Genomic DNA, 24,297 nt, shown 5'->3' on the forward strand with positions numbered 1-24,297 from the left:
AATGAATAAATAAACAAGGAAAACAATGATAGATATTCACATCACCCACTGGAACGGACTGGTCTTTTCTTTATATTTACTCAGAGCTTGTTGTTCAGATGACAACTGATGGGACCATCACACTCTGGAAGTTGATTTTCATAACTTTTCCTATTTTCTTACATCATAAAAGAGTCCATGTCAGCTCATAGAGCAGTTTCATCCAACTGGAGGTTATTTTGCCTCATGTACCCAAAACCTCCACTAAGATTCATCTACTTGGTAATTTATGGGAATCAATTAACCAACCAGCAGGGCTTTAAGATATAGAATGAAACCAGGAAAATGCACATGGTCATAGGGAGAACTTGCATTCTACACTCAGACAGCAACGGAAGTGAGAATTGAGCCCAGTGGGCTGGAGCTGACAAGGAGATTGAGCCAGATACTGATGTACCGTTATATACTTGTGTATTAATCAATTCTGTGTAAAAGTCAACTCCCATTATTTGGCCCAAAAATCCCACACTTTCCCTGCATTGCAAGCAAAAGCCCCCTCCCTACTTTAGCCCCCCACTGCCCGCCCATCTGAGCTCTCAACTTTCCCACCCATCCAAGCTCCTGATGCCTTGACCGCGAACCTTTGCCTCAGCCACCTGCCCATCCAAGCTCCCGACACCCCTAATACCCGCCCACCTGAGCTCCCAATGCCCTGACCACTTGCCCATCCAAGCTCCTTATGCCCCAAATTCACGTTTACTACCCAGACCCGGCCATCTAAGCTCACAACACCTTGAATGACCCAGGTACTCACCGCAGTCAAAAGCTGCATATGTGTAAAAGTTTGACCTGAAAAATTGCTTCCTAAAACTCAACAATTACACGAGTACATGGTAAGGATTTCCCAAGCAAGTGAGAAGGTGACTCTCCACCATCTCACCACAGTCCTTATCCTTCCCAATGTTTATCTTCATTTCCATGATGGCCCTTTTTATTGCTGTCCATTTGATGCCAGGCATAGATTATAATTATAATTTAGAGATTCAGCCAGTAACAGGCACTTCTGGCCTACAAGTCCATGCCACCTAAATGCAGCAATTAACCAACAAAGCCCATACATTTTTGGGGGGGGGGGGGGGGGTGAGAGAAAATCAGATGATCTAAATGAAACCCATGAAGAGAAGGGGGAAACATATAAACTCCTTACAGACAATGCTAGCTTTGAATCCGGGTTGCTGGCAATGTAATAGCATTATGCTAACCGCTATGCTCACCATGCTGTACATTATTTAAGTTGTTTCATGCTTTCCTTTGCTATCAGTGTAGAAATACCAATATGCACTGCTTTTGTATCCTTTTGGGACACGATTCACTACCTCATAGCTGCTTCCTATATATTTTTGTTCAATTATGAAAAAATTTTCAGGAGGTTGGTGTGGCCTTAAGTGCCATATGGAATGCATGTTTAGCACATCAAGAGATGGTGAACTCCAAATTTCTGGGCAGCAGTATATTAATCAAATTGTGTCATTACCTTGTTTCCTGAGCCATTCTTTTCTCTGTGATTCTGCTTCTTTCTGCAGATTTTTAAACACTGATAAAAGGAATAAAACAATTATACTCTGGCCCAGAATTTGTTTCAGCAATCAGACCAATTATATTAGCAATTGCCTTTGTTAGACTGTGAAAATCACATCAGTTTCAGGATTTCTATGCACATTTAGCTACTGTAGAAATCAGAGAATATATCCTTATGATACAATGCTCTTCCACAGATTGTGCTCCTTTGCAGATTTTATCATTGAAATCAGAGAATGGATGCAATATATTACTCTCTTAGGTTAGTCCATAAAATGCCCTGAAAATGATGCACCCTGTAACTTGAGATGTTCTGTGAGAAAATTATATAAACGGGCCTTAGAAACACCCCCCCCCTCCCCCGGTCTTAAATATGTAATTTTATGTACGTGGACATAATTCTTTCAACTAAGTATTTCAAAGGTCGGTGGCCTGGAAAAATGGAGCCTGTTTTGCCTAGTACTGTTGCTATCTGCCCCACACAGGCATCTGAAATGTTGAGAAGTCAAAGGAGGAACGTATGGCAATGCAGAGATTCCCTGACTTTCCTGATAGGTATCTTCCAAGACATTACTGACCAACATCTTCCATTGACTCTACACCCCTACTGCTAGGTTCTGTAACTTTTGCCAATAAGTATACACAGAAATCTCTCTGCTTAAGCCAGGCCAGATTAGACTCTTATCATTTCAATGGAGATGAACATGTTAAAGTGTCCAAAATAGGTATCTGGTACATCATAGTTTATTTTAAATAAGGAAGTTTACTTAAATATTAATTATTTTAAGCAGATTACATTTCAAAATATTTAATTATATAAAAAATAGTTTAACTCATACAAGTTTCTAAATGTTTTTGAATTAAGAGATATTTCAGATTTTTGTTTTCAATCTTTAATAGCAGGATGAGTGGGTGGTGTGATTTAATGGCACTATTGAAGTTTCCTCTGCTCTGTTATGTGATAGTATTATTTGCAGAGGTCCCTGCATTATACATTGCCTTACTGATAAGGATCAAGACTCCTTCACAAGAAGGTCGATCTGAGGATTTATTTGAAGAAACTGTGATATAATGGGTGGCGGCTGAATGATGAATGTATGTGGCCTACCTACATGGGTTTCACAAAGAAAGAAAAATATCTACTTAAAAATATTTATAATATTTCAAGCTTTGGAAAAGCAATTAACAATTACGATTCTGCATTCACCTGCCTAGTTTGTTTTCAGTAATGATTCTTCAGTTTGATTAGCTATTCAAGCAGTTTGATGTCATTACTACTGAGGTGCACCAAGGTCTCCTTGACTAATATGTGACAGAACAAAAGAGGAAATCCGTACAAATGTCTAAAAAATTAATAATCATGAAAGCACATAATGAAATGCCTTCCAAAGATTTTTTAAAATCTAGATTATTTAATACTTATTGAAGTTCATCATGGCATTTGTTGTCACTGAAATTAGTAGTGAAGGAACTTTTTATCAGAGGGGGTTTCTACACAAAGTAGCACCTATGGCAGGAATGGCCAATGTGTCAAAATAAATGGCAACGAGGAGATCTTGCGACAGCAGGCCTTGGTGGCCGCCAGGTTGTATTTGGCATTGTATAATTGAGGGAGAACACTAGGATGAGGAAGGAGGATAATGTGTGCTGAGCGTAAAAGAAACAAGTGTGTGTTCCTTGTATGTCCAGGGTGATGTGACAGGATGCTATGGCCTCTGTTCAAGTGGAGTCCCCTCTTCAAGTGGCACCCTGGGCACATGCCATTCCCTAGATACGTCCCTGTATCAGTAGAGAAGCAACAGTGCAACTTCATGTTCTCAAACTGTACTTCACCCTGCCTTGTGTTGAAGTGGAGTGAAGCAATCAACTAATAACAATTTTCAATTTATCTGTTCATGATTGCATATCCAATGGACTTGGCAATAGTAATTCAGAAACACGCTGGTGAAATGATTGAAGCGACAGGGTAGGAGGAAATGTAGCTGCTTGAAATGAATACCTGAAGACAAATCCCAATTGAAGGATAGTGTTCCTATGGGAGAATTTAGCCTTCACGCAGGACCCTATGGCACACGTGATATCTTACATGCAGGATTTTCCAGTCTGAGCTTTTGCCACATATCCCTTGGAAGTTTCGGAAATCAATTGTCAGTTCAATGAAAATAAAATGATTTTTGCTATATTGAGGAATATTCAAGATTACTAAAGTTACGAAGGGAATACAGGGAGTTAAGAAGGACACTCCAAATGCTGGAATGCGGAGCACCAAATAATCTGTTGGAAAAACTCAGCATGACGAGCCGCATCAGTGGGAGACAGAATTTATCGTTGAAAATAAAACTGAAAATTTGAAACGAAAGCAGAAAATGCAGAAAAATCTGGAAAACTCAGCAGGTCAGAGAAGATCTGATCTGAACATTTCTGGTCTGCCATCTGTCATCAGGCTATTCATTTTGCAGACCTGAAACCTTGCCTTTCCACACATGCTGCTTGATTTGCTGAATGTTTCCAGCATTTTTAGTTTAATTTTTGACTTTCATTATTTGCAAAGACTAGCTGGCTTTTTGATATTGCTTGAGATAAGTCTGTGATGCTACAAATGGTATCATTGATAGAACCATTTGCAGTATTATCTATTTCATTTCCCCGCTTGAAATATTGTCCTCATTCCCACGCCACTCATTAGCCAGAAGCCCCATCATGCTCTAGGGACAGAAACAAAGGAAACTGAACTATATGCTGATAACAGAGAACCAACATTTGCTCTGCCAGCAACGTAAGATCAGATAATCTCAGGTGCATTCAGGCTATTAGACTTCTCAATTGTGATTGGCATTTACCCACATTTGTGATTACCCAGATGAAGACGAACACTACATAAAACTCACCATCTCCAATCAGAACCAGAGTAGATTGGTTATTTGCTTTACCATCTTGAAGTTGTACGGTGAAAGTGCCTTCATCGATATCCTCCAATTTCTCCATTATCATTTCCACTAAACCAGTTTTATGATCAACCTTTATTTTATATTTCTGAAATATGAAATGATGGAAGTATGATACAAAAAATGATGGTTTTATTCATAGGTCTCATTGTTCTATGGAATATTTTGCAATTAACAATCACAGTAGTATATCGTGCATTTAACAAGGCAAAATGCAATCCAGGGAGATAACGCACAGAATTTGAAGCTGAACCATATAAAGTAAATTTCAGAGAAGGTGGCCAACAGCTTGTTTGAAGTTGAACGGATAAAAGATAGGACCACACAACATATATATTAGAGAAACAGATTATTTGGCCCATCATACTGACATTTATATTGTCCCCAAGTATCTTCCTTTCTTTCTTCATTTGTTCTTTCTCCAATGTCCCCTTAATTCATTAGACTATTGGCCTCAACCAGTTCCACATTAGGTTCCTCACTGGATTTCTTGATGTCTGTTTTAACTCAATGGCTTTGAGTTAAGCTCTACTTCATGTTGAAATATTCTCTCCATATCAACTCTGTCAAAACCTTTCATCATTTTGAGGACTTCTATTAGCTCAACTCCCAGTTTTCTATAGTCAAAAGAAAAGCCACCCAGCCTCAGAATATTTAGGAATGGTGGAAATAACAGACGCAGGAAGGAAAGACTATTGGAGAGATAAGAATACAAGGATAAGGAAGATGAAATTGATGCTTGAAGCCAGCATTGATTAGTGATCACAGAGTTGAATAGTGAACAGGATTTCATGCAAATTAGAACAAATAATTATGGACAATTTTTTTGTTGGTTCTGGAGGGATGTTTGATAGATGGGTGCCCCTCCCCCACCCCTGATCTCTCTAGCCCCTTGTCCAATAGGGACTGAAAGAGAGACCCACAGGAGACTGCAGATGTTGGAATCTGGAGCAAAGCACAATCTGCTGCAGGAACTCAACGGTCAACCAGCATCGTTGGGAGAAAAAGAATTGTTGATCTTTCAGGTTGGAAAACTTCATCGTGACTGTAGGTGCAGAGATTGCAGTCTGGCCCTTGTCCAAAGCCTCCGATCATCTTCTTTTATCTCACCCATGCATGCTCAGAAATACTGACTTTGTCCCAGTGATCCTAACCAACCCTTTTGAGCTCTTCCAGCAGACTGTATTTTGGACCAACATGGATTGTTCTCTCTGGTGAGAGGCTGTAGGGAATGAGAGGAGATATGATACAAATGCTAAAATGTTTAGGGGTATAGATAGGTTAGAAGTGGAGGACATTGGTTTAAGGTTAGAGGAGAAATGTTTAGAGGAGATGTGCAAGGCAAGTTTTGTTCTTTCCACACACAGAGATTGATCAATATCTGGAACAGGCTGCCAGGAGTTGTGGTGGAAGCAGCTACATTAGTAGTATTTAAGAGGGAGTCATGTGAATAAGCAGGGAATAGAAGGATATGGGTCTTGTACAGGCAGATAAGATTGATTTAAAAATGCCTCATGGTCAGCACAGACATGGCGCGCCAAAGGGTCTGTGCCTGTGCTGTACTGTTCAATATTCTATGTAAGACCAAGGAGCTGATTGTTGATTTCAGGAAGAGAAAACCAGAGGTATACAATCTACTGATCATTGTGGGATCAGAGATGGAGAGGGAGTCACTACCTCAGAGTACCTTTCCTGGACCCAACTAATGGCATCGCGAAGAAAGCATTCTAGCACCTCCACTTCTTCAGGAGTTTGTGGAGGTTTGGTGTGATACCAGAAGTCCTGCCAAATTTATACAGAGGTGTGATGAAAAGAGTGCTGATCAGCTGCATCATGGTCTGGTCTGGGGACACCAATACCCCTGAGCGTAAAGCCCTGCTAAAGGTAGTGAACACAACCCAGGACATCACAGGCAAAATCATCCCACTATCGAGAACATCTACAGGGAACACTGCTGTTGGAGAGCAGCAGCTATCATCAAGGATTCTCAATGCTTTCAACAGGAAAGAGGAAATATGTACCACAAGACTCAAACCACCAGGTTCAGGAACAGCTGCTACCCCTCCACCAACCAGACTCCTCAACAACAAACTTAGAGACCCATTTAAGGACTCTTACTTTGCACTTTATTGAGTTTTTTCTTCTCTCTGTATTGCATAATTTATTTACATTTGTTATTGGTTTATGGTTCTTTATTTGTTTACATTTATACGCTGTGTACAGTTTTTTTTTGTACTACCAATGAATGATGGTTCTGCCTTGCCTGCCGAAAAAGAATCTCAAGGTTGTATGTGGTGTCGTGTATGTACTCTGACAAAATCTGCAATCTAACATATTTTCCCTCACTTGTACTTTGCCAAACAGCAAACAAACACCACACCTTTTATTTTCTATCATATAAAGTTGCTGCAGAGGATGAAGAGTCTGTGAATTAATCACCAAGCAATCAATTGTTGATGTTTTAAATAGGTAGTTCCAAGAATACATACTAAATTACACCACAGCAAATGCCAAGCACCTCACATGTTCTAAATAAATTGACTTCAGCAAATTAGGCTGACTTTAAGGCAGATCACTGAGGCTGTAAAATCTGAAAATGTTTATGGACTGTTGAAAATCCCGGTTTGAGTTCCATACATACTAAATCACAATGAGAAACATGAAATTCTTTCATAACATTGCAATGTTTTTAATCAACTTTAATTGGCTCCCTTTCTTCTCTAATATTTCAAGTATCAAGAGAGCAATGCAATTTTCCCAAAATAAATAGATTTATTTTAGGACTGACCATCTTATGGTGTGAATACCAGACGTGCCTGTCACTCTACAGCTAGTGACTGATATCGGAATTATATCTGGCCAACGTGAAACTATTAGCAAGAAGGAGAGGTTGGACAAACTTGGATTGTTTTTTTCTGAAGTGTCAGGCAGGGGTGACCTGATAGAAGTTTGTAAAATTGTACACATTGATGGAATAGATAGTCAGTCTCTTTTTCCAAGGATGGAAATGTCAAATACTAGAGGGAGGTTTAAAAGAGCTATGCGGGCCAGGTTTTTTTTTACACAGAACGTGATTGGTATCTGGCAGGCTCTGCCTGCTTGGGGTGTGGGTGGGGGGGGGGGGGGGGTGAGGATCCGGGTAGAAGCAAATATAAGAGGCATTTACACAGACACATCAGTATGCAGGGAATGGGGGGAATATGGATCATGTGGGATCTTTAATTAGGTATCATTGTCAGTACAGACATCATGGGCTAAAGGGCCTCTACCTGTGCTGTTCTGTTCTTTGTACATGGCTATTTATGTATCTTGACTTATTTTGGTCTAACTAATTTTATACTGATAAATATATTTGGCCCATTACCTCCAAGTCAACTCCAGGGATGCTCCCATTAGTCTCATTCTCCATTTTCCTCTTTTTTTTTACATGCCCATCAACTCCACTTCTTTTTGCCATTAGCATATACTAGATAGTCATTTACAGTGCGAAATTAGCTTATGAGCAAAATAAAAACTGTTGGAGGTGTAAGTGGTCAGTCAATATGTGCTTTGTCCTGAGTGAGCTCCTTCAGCAGCTGGTTGTTTGCTCAAGACTGCAGCATCTGCAGTTTTGTATTTCTCCACTGGAAGAATACACTCAGACAAAGGTGATCCACCATCAATAACTCCAAAAGACTGGAAGTTATGCAAAACTGACAGCTTTTATTCACAATAGAATGGTGACACGTCCATGCTGGTTGACTGTCCTGAGGTGGGGAAGGAGCTGTGAAACAGTCACCTTTATTCAGGTGTCTGTGAGTGGAACCACAGATCCAGCCAGCCAATAAGTCACCTCTCACCCGACAGATAAATATACAGATACTGAATGGGGAACCCTATATTTTGAGATTATATCCTGTGATAACCCCAGCAAGGAAGCCACCATCTCTGTTAAGCATTAAATATTTTCTGTTGAGGCAGAGCAAAATGGATTTTGGTGATTATGCAATTAGTAAGGTCACTTGGTGCCTGCCACATTGACCACCGCCAGTGGGCTGATCTCGCCTCCAACCGTGCATCTTGGCGCCTCACAGTTCGGCGGGCAGCAACCTTTTTTGAAGAAGACCGCAGAGCCCACCTCACTGACAAAAGACAAACCCAACACCCAACCCCAACCGACCAATTTTCCCCTGCAACCGCTGCAACCGTGCCCGTCTGTCCCGCATCGGACTTGTCAGCCACCAACGAGCCTGCAGCTGACATGGACATTACCCCTCCATAAATCTTCGTCCGCGAAGCCAAGCCAAAGAAAAGAAGGTCACTCACCTCATCATTTTTAATCTCCTTGTCATTAAATATAAATTTACATTGTCCATTTGGAGAGAAACGTTCAGCCTCCAACCAGAAGCGGACTTGTCCCTTATCCAGCAACTCAACTGCTAACTCTGTCTTCAAAGGTACAACTGTTAACACAAGTAAATTCGATTATGTATCAGTGTATCAAACCATGTAAGGAATGACCATTATTCCAGCTGATAATGTGCAGAATACCTACTTGGGAATTTATGTTCATGACTAAGTTCAAGTAGACGCAAGAGTTCTGCAAAGACAAAAATTCAGATTCAAATAATTGCACGACTTAAGATACAATTGCATGAATTTTTCTGTAAGTTTCCACTAAGTTTGTTAATCTGAGAAATATAAATCTGGGTCTGAACCTGTTGCAATGGATTCAACAAAAACTTCATTAATCAAAACTGAGCAAATGAAGACGGCAACATCTTCTACCTTTACTGTAGTGAAGAACATATACTCTTGTCCTGAAATCACTGGCCCCTGCCCTTGTGCCCAGCTGTTTGTTTGAGCATGTAGTCCTTTCCTGAAAGTCTGATAAAATGCACTATAGGGACTGCCTCAGCGCAGACAGGCAGTTGGGTTCATGGAATCACTGTGACTGTCAAAGAGGTTCTGTAACCACTAAACCTAAAGAAGAAAACTAGCCAGGAAAACATTGCTGTCAGTGTGATTGGGGTCATGGAAATGTTGCCAATATCTTTGACATCCGCAAATGTTTAGCATATAAAACAATAAAGGTGATTTATTTAAAATTTGAAGAGTTCATCAACATATTAAAGGTCAAATAAATAATAAAGGAATTATCCACCTTTCTCCCAGGAACCCATTCACTTGAAGCCTCACCACCCCATCCCCCCTCCTCTTCCCTTTCTAGATGCAGGCTCATTGGACAGATTTCCCACCCGAGTACTGAGAAATCTGGGTAAGATTTCACAACTCTTCTGGAGTTCATCAGAATGTACGAATGATACAGGCAGCAGCAGTGAATAGGGACTAGGCAGAAGATGCTTGAAGAGGATCCAAAAACCTGCTTATTATTGACTCATTCCACATCTCTGGCCATCTTCTCATGTTGAATCAGATCATTCCAAATCACTTATCGTCCTATATTTGAATGTTTTCAATGTTTTATGGCACATGGGCACAGACCTTTCCACTATTAGAGGAACCAAAAAGTTGAGCTGATAATGAAAAGGCTCACGCCATCTCAACCATTTTCTTCATACTAGCTTTGCCTATGGTCACTGGAGAATATTTTCTTTATTCCTATTGACTTCTTTTGACTGGCCTCCTTGATGCCCCATTCTGCTTTCATTTTCATTTATCTGTCAAGCATATTATTTTAAAATGTGTTCCGTATCACACTAACTCAACACCATTCAAAACTGAGTATTAATCTACCCTAAATTACCTATTTATTTATGTTAGGAATACTCTCATCAACAATGCAAAATTATGCATTTTGGTTTTTCAATTCAAATCTGGAAGAGAACCATACAATTTCACAAAAAATAATCCAAATTTGCAATGGACAGCATTACAATGCTATAAAGACTCTATTCTACAGTGATTTGGCCACATTGTTACAGATACAAAATTCAACTTCATGAAAACATTATAGCAATTAATGGCCTCTAAATATTTCTGACTAATTATTAATTTTTTTTTAAACAAATCACATTTCACAACATCCTTTACTAAATCTTGGAATCACTGAATACAACTCATTCTTTCGAGCCTGCCCCATCCTTCAATATGATTATGGTTGATCATATGACCTCAGTACCCTATTCCCGTTTTCTCTCCATACCCCCCTGATCCTTTGAACTATAAATTGCTAAAGAAAGCACTAAAGAGATTTGGTGACAGGATTGTACATAATTCCTCATATCTAAAATTGAGATAAATCATCTAACTAGCTTTTATTAGTGAACCAGGAAGGTGACTGCCTGACAGTTGAGGATCATTTCAATAGGAGTCAGTGGAATTATTCATGGCTTAGTTTTCAGATGACTTTGGAATTAACCTGGGAGTAGCCAGGGAGAACAGGAGTCCTGGTATTCCTTGTGGGGCCTGTAGTGGCGTTCCAACCTCTCCTCAATTTACATTTTAACAGTGTAAAGGTTTAAATTTTAATCACTGTAGAATAAACTCTTTACAGCATTGTAATGTGGTCAATTGCAAATTTTGCTTCTCTGATTCCTATTGCCAAAGTAAAAACACACCAAAATGCTGGAGGAATCCTGCCAGTCTTTTCAGCATTTAAAGCATTCTGCTTATTCCTTGAAGGGCTCAGGTCCAAAACATGGGCCATATCTCTTTGCTTTTTTATGGACGCTGAAAAGACTGGCTGAGTTCCTCCAGCATTTTGGTGTGTTTTTACTACAATCACAGCGTCTGCAAACTTACACGTTTCACTCCTATTGCCAGAATCCTAACTGGCAACATGCCATTGACTATAATTGCAGTTAAGCCTCGGTCATGCTGGAACCCAGTCAGGATTTTTAAGCGTGTCACCTCCCTTTTGCTAATCCAACACGATTACATGAAAACATTAGAACTTGGAACAGGAGTAAGCCCCTCAAGTCTGCTTTGCCATTCAACATCATGGTCATCTGACTTCTGGGCTCAGATCTCCATAAATCTCTATTACACAAGTACAAAAATCAACTTATCTCAGCATTGATGTAAGTACAGTAAAATCCCTGATATCTGAAATTAAAGCAACTGGCCTTAAGCAACCAGCAAAAAAATTGTGGAAAATAAATAGGGAAAAACTACAAAAATTTTAAATTGGCATGTCATAGCGGTCAGTTTAACAATCCATGCAATCTCACCAACTGGAAAATTCACTTATCCAGCATTTACCGATTCCCCCATAGGTGCCAGATACCGGAGTTTTTACTGTATTTCAAATCTAATATTCATCACTGTGAATAGCACTCAGAATCAGTGAATAGGTCAAAAATTCACTGGAGAAACCAGATCAGATTTCAATCACTATTTCACACCTTTTGGTAACTTTCTCTAAAATCATCATTTTTGGAATAAGGAAAAATATACCTGCTTCATCTATGGCATAGCTGGAAGAAACTCCATCCGTATTAGTAACTGCACAAGAGTAAACACCCAAATCTTCCTTCCCTGGGTCATTGAAAATGAATCTTGTCCTATGTGAAAAAGAAGTAAAAACGGATACTTGAGCCACTACTAAGCAGAATATTCTGCACATTATCTCGTATTTTTGAATTAGGTTGCCTTCCTCCACCTTGCTCTGCTAATCATTGGGAGATTATGATAAACATGTGCTGCCTGTAAAGATATTGCTGAACAACCTAGTTACCTATTTTAAAGGGATGTATATGACTAGAAGGACTTTTATTATGACATTCCCTCACTTCTTGGAAAGAAAGATCCCTGCTTAGTAGCTCATGCACTCCACAGCTGAGATCCAATTGTCATTACAAATAAAATTATGTGAATTATGTCTTATCAATTCATGCCATATGTTTCCAGAGGTCAATACACTGTATTATCTTCTGGTACCATCCTTTGACGTTATTATCCCAAGTATCCTGAAAACAATTTACAGTGAAATGTGCCAAAATTTGACAATGTTTTTGCTCTGATCTTTTGACAAGAATTTAGGACAAAATGTATCACAGAGCTTATTCATCAACACTGAATCCTGAAACCTATGATAAAGCAATGGCAAAGGGATGTTCTGGTGTCATGTGAAATATCACAACATCCTTAGATCTATTATTACATAGAATATACTCAATAGGCACATGATAGAGGTTGGGGGGGGGGGGGGAGGGGTTGGTGGGGAAATGCGTGGAAATGATGATCTGAGAATTCTCTAATACCCTGAGACCAACAATGCTAGTTCTGTATTAATCATGGCTCATCAAATTAACGTGAAAATAAAACACAAAATCACTCCCCATTAATCTCAAGAAATATAGTTATGAAAGTGAAAGGTGATTTCAATTAGCATAGACATTCTGGCAAGTTACTGTTCTGCCAAGTATTCACCAATATGATTTTTCAGTAAAATGCTCTTAATGTAGTACAACATGACATTTTAAAGATGATGAAACATTAAATCCTTGTTATTAAATTAACAATGATCTTGTTGGCAAGCATATCAGACACAAGATAATCATAACCATTGCATCAATCAAGCTGAATTGTCCTCAGACCAAAATATTAATGAATGAATATCTCAGTAATTCAATCAACTTATTATCTCTCTGATATGATTAGTTAACGCATCAACAAATGTTTGTCATATGTTGATGCTGACACAACACAGAGCTGATAATGAAAATATATATACTTTTGAGGTTATTTCCAGCAATATAATTATAACTGTTCCTTTGGCTACAGAAAAAAAAAACTAACAAGAGACAGAAAAACAGTAATTACTTTCCGCCTTTAGTCTGCAGTGTAACTCTTGGTGAGTCAATAAGTTCTTCATAATTCTTAGACCAAATGAATTTTGAACCTTCAGCCATATCAGTGCACTCAAAGATCAGGGAGATAACTCCATCGTCATCCACATCTACAACAATCTCTTTGGTACCTTAAAAAAAAAAATTGATTTCAGAATTCCAATTTTCCAAAGCCTGTGTTTGCAGGCTTGATTCTTTTGTTCAAATACTTTCTTAAAAGTTCCGTTGGTGCACCATCTCCTCGGCATCCTGTGGGATATCAATTCTTAAGATCACACACCTTTCCAGGAGGATCCCTTTTTCAACAATACAGAGCTGTATATTCATTCTTTGTGCTCTATTTTGAGCTATTCAGATCTAAGATAAATAGAATTTATTGCTGTGAATGGTGAGTGGCTAATTGTTGGAAGTAGAAGTTCATATCTCCATGGTCCTATTCATTCTTCCCAATTGCTCTCTAGGTGCCATTGTCACACTGATTAGTTTAATCTTTAATTTAAAGATTCAGTATGGTAACAAGCCTTTCCTGCCCACGAGCCCATGCTTCCCAAATACACCAATTTACCTAGAAACATCATAGTTTTTTGTTGAGTGTAGAAGGAAACTGGAACACCTGAAGGAACCTCTGCAAACATGAGGAGAGTGTAAAAACTCCCTATGGAGTGTGGTGGTTTCAAATCTGGGTCGCTGGCGCTGTGATTGCATTGCGCTAACCTTTCCATCTTTATAGCAAGGCGAGCATTTGTGGTTGATCTATAATAATGACATTACTCAGAATTGTAAGTGTAATATTATTGATACAGTAGTTACAATTTTTTCTTTTTATGTGCTCAAGACTTGCTAATCTGTCAGTCAGTTCCAGTGGGCCACCACTTGATTAAATCAGATTTGTTTTACATATTACTAAATTGATTTTTAGGTGAAGTTAGGATAGAACAACCAAGGCATTTTCTTGTCATGAGCTGTGATTCCATCTTAGCTTAACTCCAGATGTTCCAAGCACCCAATTGCACATACTTTCAATGGAAAGATGGGTGCACTCGAATTATTCAATCCCATCGTGCACAAGTGCTGAAACGAAAGCACAAAATAAGATCATTCCAGTGAGCAGAATGTCGGGAAGCTGCAGATCAAACTTTTTTCCTCAGATGAATGTGGACTAATTAATGCCACAGTGGAGTTTATTATTTTGAAGTGTTTCCCATATGGGTTGCATATTTTTTCAGGTTTGATATTGTTAGTCAGTTAAAATACAGCATTGATTGCTTGTGTGTAAATTGCCTTATATAAATTGATGCAATAAAGAAACCTGATGAGTTGTATTTAAACTGGAAATTGTGGCTTTTACACTTTTAGAAGAGGAACCAATAGGACTTGAATAAGATCAGATCTAAACTGCCTTATTGCACAAAAAGAAGGTGAATATTAGAGTGGGAATTATGATCAAACCATTCTGTTTCACTGAATTCAAATCATGCACCGTAAATAAGGCATTTTTAATTTTTGTAAATTTTGAAAATTAGGAACACAAACCTGGGCTAGTTTCTGCAGTGACTGGCTCTGTCAAATCAGATGGTCTTCCAACACCTGCCATGTTCACAGCCCGCACACGGAAAACATAGCTTACACCTTCTTTGAGTCCTTGTACCTAATGGCAAAATTGAAGTATTGGTGAAGTACCAAGCTAATCTAAAAGCCAATCCTATTTTATTAACTCCTCATCAATTAAAACAATGGAGAACATATAACACTTGGCGAAACTCATCATGTCACAAAATAGCAAAACAAGAGACTGTAGTTGTTAGAATCTGGTACAAAAACAAAATTCAGGAGGAATTCTGCAGGTCATCTGTGGAGGAATAGGAATTGTCAACATTTTGGGCTATGGCCCTGCATCAGGGCTGAGAGAGAGGGAAGAGAGTCAGTATAAAGAGGAGAGAGGGAGAGGTGTGACAAGACCTGGAAGGACTTTGCTGGACCAAAGAACGGTGGAGGATGACAGGCAGATGGAGGCTTTTGGGAAGGAGTATATTCAAGAGACTGTGGCAGAGGAGGTGGAGTAATAGGTGAAAGTACGGAGACAAAGAAGGGAGAACAAGTCAGCTGGGAGAATGACAAGCAGAAACACAAAAGCCGGAATGCTACTTCTATTTGCCAAATTGTAGAATCATAGCGTGGAGTCATTGAGTTATGCAACACAGAAGCGGGCCCATAGACCCAGCTTGTCCGTGCTGAACAATGGGCCCTACATTCCTACATGCATTAGGCCCATACCCTTCTAATCCCTTCCCATCCACGTAATTATTCAGGTGGATCTTAAAAGAAGTTAATGCACCTGCCTCTACCACTTAGTCTAGCAGCTCGTTCCTTATACCCATCACCCTCTGAATGAAGAACTTTCCCCTCACATCCCTTCTGAATCCCAGCTTGCCCACCTTATAGTTAAGCCCTCGTGTCCTCTCTCAACTTTACTTAATCTAAGGCCTAGTTTTTTCCAGTCTCTCACAAAGACTCAACATCCCTAAATCCTGGCAACAACTTTGCAAATCTGATCTGTCTCCTTCTGATAAGCTGGACAACCAAGTGTGGCCTCACCAATATCCTGTATAACTTCTACATGATGTCATAACATTTGTATTCAATGCCCCAACCAATGAAGGCAAGTATAACAAACTCATCTCTTCTCTCCTCTGTCTACTTGTGGTGCAATCTTCAAAGAGCTATATGCCTGCGCCCCTGGGACCCTATGCCACATAACACTCTTAGGGCAATGCCATTAACAGAATAAGTCTTGATATGGTTTCAATTACCAAAACACTGTACCTTGTATTTCTCCAAGTTGAACTGCATCTGCCATTCCTTAGTTCAGTTCCCAATCTGGTCTAGATCCCGTTACAAACCCAAGTAACCTTCTTCACTGTTGCCATAGCACATATTTTTGTGTCATCAGCAAACTTACTTACCTTGCTACAAACATCTTTTCCCAAACATTTAGATATATTACAAAAAGCTAAGTACCAAATTCTGAGGCACTCCAGTGATCACAGTCCTACAATCTGAAAAACTGCCCTCTACATCTACTCTCCGACTTCTATTACTAAGCCAATGTATTTATCCATTTGGCTAGTTGGTCTACTATCCTGTGTGCCCTAACCTTCCATACCAACCTACCACATGGGACCTTATCAAATGCTTTACTGAAATCCATATAAATAACACCAACTGCCTTGCCCTCGTCTACCAACAATTTCCGACACACAAATCCATGCTGGCTCTTCTTAAGTTTCCCTGGCCATCCAGATAGGTTTTATATCTCAAAATCCTCTCCAGCAGTGACAGCAAAATTAATATATCTGTAGTTATCAGGATTGTCCTTAAAGCTTTTTAAAATAACAGCACCATGTTTACCATCCTCCAGAATTTCTCTTGTCCTCAGTGATGAGTTAAAAATGTCTGTCAAGGGCCCAACAATTTCCTTCCTGCTTTCCCACAATGTTCTGGGATGCCCCTGGTTTGGACCTGGAGATGTATCCACTATGATATAATCTAAGACCACTAACATTTTTTCACTACTGATCATACATACCCTAGTTTAGTTACATCCCTCACCTCATTCCGCTCCACAGTAAAAATATTCACAAAACATTCCTTTAAGTTTTTCCACATCTTTTCTGGCTTAACACGTAGACATCCATCCTGATCCTTAGGGGGATATATTCCTTCCTTCGTGATTTCTTTTGTTCTTAACATACTCATAAAATCTTTTTGGATTCTCCCTTACACATCTGCCGCAGCCATCTCAAAACCTTTTATCACTTGTTATTTCCCTCTTTACTGCGCTGTTTCATTCCTTATTTTCCTTAAGAGATTCTCTCATATTAATGCATATGAGAAGTCTCAGTAACCTTCAAAGCCAACAGTTGTAAACTATCTGATGAAAATTAAGTATACAAATGTAATCAAAATATCTTCAACTTTAGAAGAGAGTTTGATGTCTTCATTTCAGTGATTCACAAGTTATTTTTTTGAGAAACTGTGAAACAAATAATACAAACCTTGTATATTCCATTTAACAAAAGCCGCTCTAAAAAACTGTGTTCATCCAATTGGCTCGAGAGCTGGAATTATGGATTGCCCTTTACCTTTATGAATCTCTTCGATGTTGCCTTTTCATTGACACTTGTCCATTGTTCATCACTTGCAGCTGCCTCCCGGACATCGACATAGTATCCTGTGACTTCATTACGTCCTGTGTACACTGGAACTCTCCAGGTGAGGACCACAGAGTTCTTTCTGACCTCAGTGTACATAACATCATGAGGTGGACCTGTATTGAAGTTGAAAGAGCATTACTTACGTAAAACAGTAAATGTCAGCTAGGATTCTCTCTAAATGTAATTTAAGGATTTGTCATGCATTTGAATAGGAAATCTCTATGTATCAGAACATCCTCACATAATTCAGTGAAACAAGAAAGCCTGCAGTTGCTGTGATTGTAGTAAATACACAAAAATGCTAGAGAAACTCAGTAGGTCCTGCACCATCTAAGGAGGCAAATATATATAATCAAAGTTCCAGGCCTGAGCTTTTCATCAAAGCGTGAGCAAAAAGCTGGAGCTGCCTGAATAAAATGAGGGGTAAAGGAGCACAGGTCAACAGCCAAGAGGCCATAGGTGGACAGGAATAGGAGGGCAGGAGAAAAAAGTTGAGATTTGATTGGGGAGGAGGTAGATATGTGAATGCAGAGCTGGAAGAAAGAAGACAGGAATGGGGAAAGAGGGAGACATTGGGGGGAGGAGGGTGCGCAGTCTAATGAAACCAGAGAAATTGATGCTAATACACCATTCATCTTATATAATTCAGCTGGGTGTTACTAATAGAACTGTAAATATCTTCTTCTGGAAAAAGCAACCAACTAAACATTGCCTATGTTTGAAATGGTAAACAATACCTTCACTAAAACTATGGCATGTTATCACATGTTTAGTGGAGAGCATTGACAACTTAGAAGCTCAAAAAAGGATAAGCAAACTAGTTGCCACAAAGTACAACTGAGCAGTTTGGATTTTATTTTTATTTAGGTATAATGTCCAAGAGACTAATGAAAAGATAGCCAGATCTTAGCAGATCCCCAAAAGGTGGACGCCAACCAAATATGGTAGTGGCTCATTTATCTATCTCCTTACCCAAAGAAACTTTCTAATGAATAAAATTGTTCAACAAATCAGTAAAGGTAAAGGTAATGGTAAAGGTTCCATTATTGTCATGTAATGCTGCATTTAGAATGTAACATACATGAAAATTCTTTAACCTTTGTCTACTGTAAGGCGGACAGAGAGTTGCCACTTTGTCCAGTGCCTCTCAGCGTCTTATGACTGCTTACAGAGATTTGATTGCCCTCTATGCCCATAAATGTAGAGGGCATGCAAGGCATAACCAGCCTCATTTCCATTCGCAAGGTCTTGGGAGGCTTGAGTCCCCTAAGAGACTACTGGAGATCACTGTGAAAAAGGTAGCTTTTTTTGTAGGAAGACTGAGAAGCCATGGTCTACAGGAAAAGTCCATGAGGCTGTAAGAAAACCTTTGTATCTACTGCCAGCCTATTCTCATGTCTTGATTCCCATACCATTAATTTTCATTCAACAGCATCATTCATTCTTGCTTTACTACTCTGCCTCAATACAGCAAATATATTGACTTAGAAAATAAGTAGACCTGCCTGGAACAGCAATGGTCCATTCTTCACACTTAAACTTGTCACTTGGTTGAGAAGGTAGACCGACTCCAGCCATGTTGATTGCACGAACTTGGAATTGATATGTCATGTTCTCCTTTAGGTTACTGATCTAATGAAAGCAGGTTACAAGATGAAGAATTAGGAGAACAGTGAAACAGATACTTCAATAATATTAATGCACAGGGTGCCAGGTATCACAGAAGGTTGAAAATATTAAGGGGCATTTAAGGAAAAACAGACAAAAGATAGTTTTTCAGAGATTGCAGATGGTGGAATCCAGAGCAAAAAAAAAACAATATGCTCAAAGTCATACTTGAATTCCTCCAGCAGATTCTTTTGCAAAGTACTTCAGGTCATAGATCACTGTAATCCCTTCTGGGGTTTTTTTCAGATATTTGATTCCTGTCCCCTACATTCCCCCCTCTTCACCTTAACCATCTCTCTCAACTGATCCTTCCCAACCTCTCAGCTACACACTACATTCTCCTGCTATTTGAGTTTATCTGATTTATCTGTCATGATCAGAAACCCAGTTTCATGATTTTCATACTTTTACCATGTTTTCCAAAATGGGGCTGTAGAGAGGCAATATCTTTTGTGATGCTTGGATAATATGCAAAAATAAGCTTTTCACTGTTTCTCAGTGAAACTCCTTTGCCTGGTATTATCATCCCTTTAATCATTCACGTCTTCTAATCTCCGTGCAGCCTTTTACCTGGGATCTGCATTTGTTTATAATCTTATCATCTTCTAAACAAGAATGGCAAATGTGGTCCCCTTGTTTAAAAATTGTAATAGGGAGAATCCTGGGAATTGTAGACCAGTGAGTCTTACGTCAGTGGTGTGCAAACTATTGGAGAGAATTCTAAGAGATTGCACTTACGAGCATTTAGAGAGACCTTCTTCTCAGGGATAGTCAGCATGGCTCTGTGAGGGGCAGATCATGCCTCATGAGCTTAATTGAGGAAATGACAAAAGAAATTGATGAAAGGAGGGTGGTAGATGTGGTATATATGAGTTTTAATAAGGCATTTGACAAGATCCCCTATGGTAGACTTATTCAGAAAGACATGAGGCATAGAATCTATGGAAACTTTGCAGTATGAATTTAGAATTGGGTTGCCTACAGAAAGCATTGAGTAGTAGTAGATGGAGTGTATGAAGGTCAGTGACTAGTGGAGTTCTGCAGGGATTTATTGTGGTAGCCCTGCTCTTTGTGATTTTTATAAATGACCTGAACGAAGAAGTGAAAACATGAGTCAGTAAGTTTGCAGATGAAAAGTTGGAGGTGTAGTGGATAGTGTAGAAGATTGTTGTCTGTTACAACAAGATATAGACATGATGCAGAGTTTGGCAGAAAAGTGGCAGATTAAGTTCAATCCAGGTAAGTGTGGAATAATACATGTTGGAAAGTCAAACAAGTTTACGAGCAGGACCTCGATGAAGGGCTCTTGCTTGAAATGTTAGTTATGTATCTTTATTTTTGCTACATAAAGTACACTGTTTGACCTGTTGAGTTCCTCCTTCATTGTGTTTTTACTTCAACCACGGTGTCTGAAGACTTTAACAGCAGAATGCTAAACACTGTGGAAGAACAGAACAACCTTGGGATCCAAATCCATAGATGTCTTAAGGTCACCACACAGGTTGATAGGGTAGGAATAGGGTAGTTAAGAAGCTTATGGTATGCTGGACTTCATTAGTGGGCGGATTAATTTCAAGATATGTGAGATAATGTTGCAGCTCTATAAAACTCTCATTAGACCACACTTGGAATATTGCGTTCTGTTCTGATCACCTCATTGTGGCAAGGTTGTGGAACCTTTGGAGAGAGTGCAGAGGAGATTTACCAGGAAATTGCCTGGATTGGAGAATGTATCTTATGAGGCCAGGTCAACAGAGCTAGGGCTTTTCCCTTTGGAGTGAAGAAGGATGAGAGGTGACTTAATGGAGGTACAAGATTATGAGAGGCATTAATAAGATGGACAGCTAGCACCTTTTTCCCAAGGCAACAGTAGCAAATACCAAAGAACATCTGCATAAAGTGAGGGGAGGAAAGTTTAGGGCAAGTTGTTTTTACACAGGGAGGACTGGGTGCCTGGAATCCATTTCCAGGAATGGTCATGGAGGCTGGTACAACAGGAGCATTTAAAAGAGTCTTAGCTAGGCACGTGAATGCAAGAAAAACAGCGGTGAGGTAGGGAATGTTGAGATAGTCAAGCAGGTTTATATAAGTCGGCACAATATCATGGGCTGAAGGCCCTGAAATTCCAGGTAAGATTTTACTATGTTAACTTCGTCTGCTCTCCAGAAATGTCTGTGACTTGCTGGGAATTTCAACCATTTTCAAATGATTTACACATTGTTAAAGTAAAGCTTAAATGCATCCAATGCTGTGCAGCCATATTTCAAATACTTTGCAGTGTCTTCCATTTAACCTTCCAGATGAACAAGGCCTGTTGATATGCTCAAGAATCCAATGCCAGTATATTGAAAATGATTTTTTTTACAAGCAGGTCTAAGACAACAGTAACATGCTTGCATAAATGAAGCAGATGGAATAACTTCAGTTGAAAGGAGGGTCAGATTGGAGGGTCCTCAGGGGACAATAATATTTATATTATTTCAATGCAGGTGATACATGGGTTCATTCTTTTCGTATTATCAGATGGATATTTGAGAAATACATTCAGCAGAAAACTCTCTTTTACAACTTCAAAAGCATGATCAAGAAATAAGCCATTTTTTCACCTACTCTGTATGCTCGGTCGCTGATTGCTTTGATGTGGGCTTCTTTCCACTTTCCAGGGATATCTTTAATTATTTCACGGTAATCCACAAAGTAACCAGTGATGTCAGAGCCACCATGGAATTTGGGTTGCTTCCATCCTAGCACCATTGAGTCATGCACGCTTTCAAGCACTGTAATTCCATAAGGTGGAGCTGGGGCAGCTGTTTGAAGGCAGAGTATATTGGGTTAATATTTGATTCCACTTGGCAGCTGAACTTCAGTACAAATCTGGCTGCATGGATCACTTCCGTGTAATGATATATAAAAAAAGTATTCTGTGTATTATACAAGTAATGCCTCAAATGATCTTGGATGTGATCAATATAATGACCACATGTAAATGGTTATGACTTTAGCAGTGCATCTGGCATGAAATTTTATATTATAGTGAAATCACAAGAAGAAGAGCCGAATGAAATTTAAATTCAACAACTTCTCTTTAGTTTGTCATCTATTATAGAAACAGGGCAAATAGTTAGACTGTGGGTTGTTCCTAAATTTTGTTAAGAGAGCATATTCAATTAACACATCCATCACTAATAAAACAGTGCAGCCATTCAAATATTTCTCACTGTAATGTAGTACAGGATGGAATTCAATGCATGAAATGTTCTCTGCAGTGACTGGATCTCAAACCTGGCTCAAAGCTCATGGTCCACAGGGCAGCTGTGACCCTTGCCCTCTTGTACACTTCTTAGATATACCTGGGGAGACATTGTAAAAAGAAGAAACAGATACCACCAGTGGTGCCTCCACAAAATCTTCCAAATCCACTGGCAGAATAAACAAACCATCAACGTCCTCTCCCAATGTCACATTCCCAAAACTAATGCCCTAATAACATTGAGCCAATGGTCAGCTCACATTGTTTGCACATCTGACACCATGTTCCTGATGTAGACACTCTATTCTGAGGGTAATCACATTAAGAGAAGTTGACAGAAGAAATGGTTCAACAGCATTTTGTCATTTATGTAAAGTGTTCTTGTTTATTATCTCCACTCAAAAAATACTATTTTGTCTTACATATTGTACAAACATGTATTGGCTTTTAATTGGACCATATAGTGAAGTAAATTCAACTTTATTTTTGGCTTGAATTTGAAGGAGTTATTATATTATATTGTGAACGCAAACCAGAAATTACTTTGAGCATTACAAGCTGTGGAATGCTCTGGAGATTCCAACATCATTGCTCTATTAAAAGGGACATAAACTAATTTAGTTAGAGACAATAATGGATCAGATGCACAATTCTTGATATGGTGAGTACTGTAGCTCAAATGGCACAATAGGTCAATGTACTTCTCTGCGGAGAATGAGAAAACACCATATGGAGAGCCATTCTGAGATGCAGTCTCTCGCATCTGTCAGATACTTTCAGAATGCTAGAAATTTAAGAAATGGTAATACAGAAGGATATTGAAAGAAGAAGAATGCACATTTTTCAAGTTAATATGTTAAAGAAAATATGTACATTGAAAAATATGACACTGATCAATCCAGGCTACCACTCTGGTGATAGTGGGTTAGAACGTAACAGTGGCAAACATTCATTTTGTGTTAATGAGGTAGCAAAAGTGTTTCACACAAGTGAAAGAACATCTAGAAATGATTTTCAAAATTTTAGTACTTGATTTCTTCCATCGAGAATGGCACACTGAGGTACAAAAACATGGTAAGTTGTCATGGGGAAAGTAATATCGACATCATTAATAAATATATATTTCAATGATGGAACTCAATCCATTTCAAATAGTACAGACTACCGTTATCATCTTTTACTCAATTGCAGCATTTTGCTGGAATTACAAAATAACTTTGTTTAAACTGTGGGAAAATAGCAATGCAGGAGAGTGGCACAGTTGGTTAGACCATTGTCTGACAACAGCAGAGTCAAAAACCCAGGTAAAATTCTGGATCTGGGTGCTCGAGGTGTAGAGTTTATACAATTTCCCTGTGACCCCATGGGTTTTACCAGGTGGTCCAGTTTCCTCCCACATCCCAAAGACGGTGAGTTAATCAGTCACTATAAATTAGGCTAGTTGATCCGAATGTGGAGAGAAAAAAAAATGGGATTTATATAAGATTAGTGTAAAGGATCAATGTGGACTTGGAGGCTGAATAGCCTTTTTCTGTACTTTATCTTTTTATGACATGAGAACCTAACATATTTGAAGGAATGGAGTTAATGCATCTCACATTGTGTCTGACGTTCTGTTTACTTGTATTTTCAACTTCCTGTCTCTTCTTTCAGCTTGAATTCCCACATTATAATTGTCACCAGATTCTTGAACAAAATAACTAAAGAGTAATGAACAACAATAATAATGTCTTTAATATAGTAAAGTATTCAAAGGCAATTCACAGGAAAAGTAACTGGACACAATGAAGAGGAGGTTAGAATAGTGACAAAAAGTTATTGGAAGAAACATATTTCAAAATGACCTCAGGATGAGTGACAGGAATAGTAGA

The 24,297-nt window shown here is 39.0% G+C and overlaps 1 protein-coding gene across 6 annotated transcripts in view; it reads right to left on the reverse strand.

Moving 5' to 3' along the window:
- Positions 1-24,297, reverse strand: part of myom1b (myomesin 1b) — a 196,277-nt gene that overhangs the window by 21,203 nt on the left and 150,777 nt on the right. For all 6 annotated transcript variants that reach the window (XM_069921754.1, XM_069921752.1, XM_069921753.1 and 3 more), the window contains 10 exons: positions 21,787-21,983; positions 19,014-19,140; positions 17,437-17,621; positions 14,828-14,942; positions 13,269-13,425; positions 11,901-12,007; positions 9,037-9,081; positions 8,808-8,944; positions 4,446-4,590; positions 1,514-1,573 (listed from right to left, as the gene is read on the reverse strand). In XM_069921754.1, the coding sequence (XP_069777855.1) occupies positions 1,514-1,573; positions 4,446-4,590; positions 8,808-8,944; positions 9,037-9,081; positions 11,901-12,007; positions 13,269-13,425; positions 14,828-14,942; positions 17,437-17,621; positions 19,014-19,140; positions 21,787-21,983 (1,275 nt within the window). The remainder of the gene's footprint in view (positions 1-1,513; positions 1,574-4,445; positions 4,591-8,807; positions 8,945-9,036; positions 9,082-11,900; positions 12,008-13,268; positions 13,426-14,827; positions 14,943-17,436; positions 17,622-19,013; positions 19,141-21,786; positions 21,984-24,297) is intronic.

The sequence above is a fragment of the Narcine bancroftii genome, chromosome 2 (assembly GCF_036971445.1).
Source record: "Narcine bancroftii isolate sNarBan1 chromosome 2, sNarBan1.hap1, whole genome shotgun sequence".
NCBI lineage: Eukaryota > Metazoa > Chordata > Chondrichthyes > Torpediniformes > Narcinidae > Narcine > Narcine bancroftii.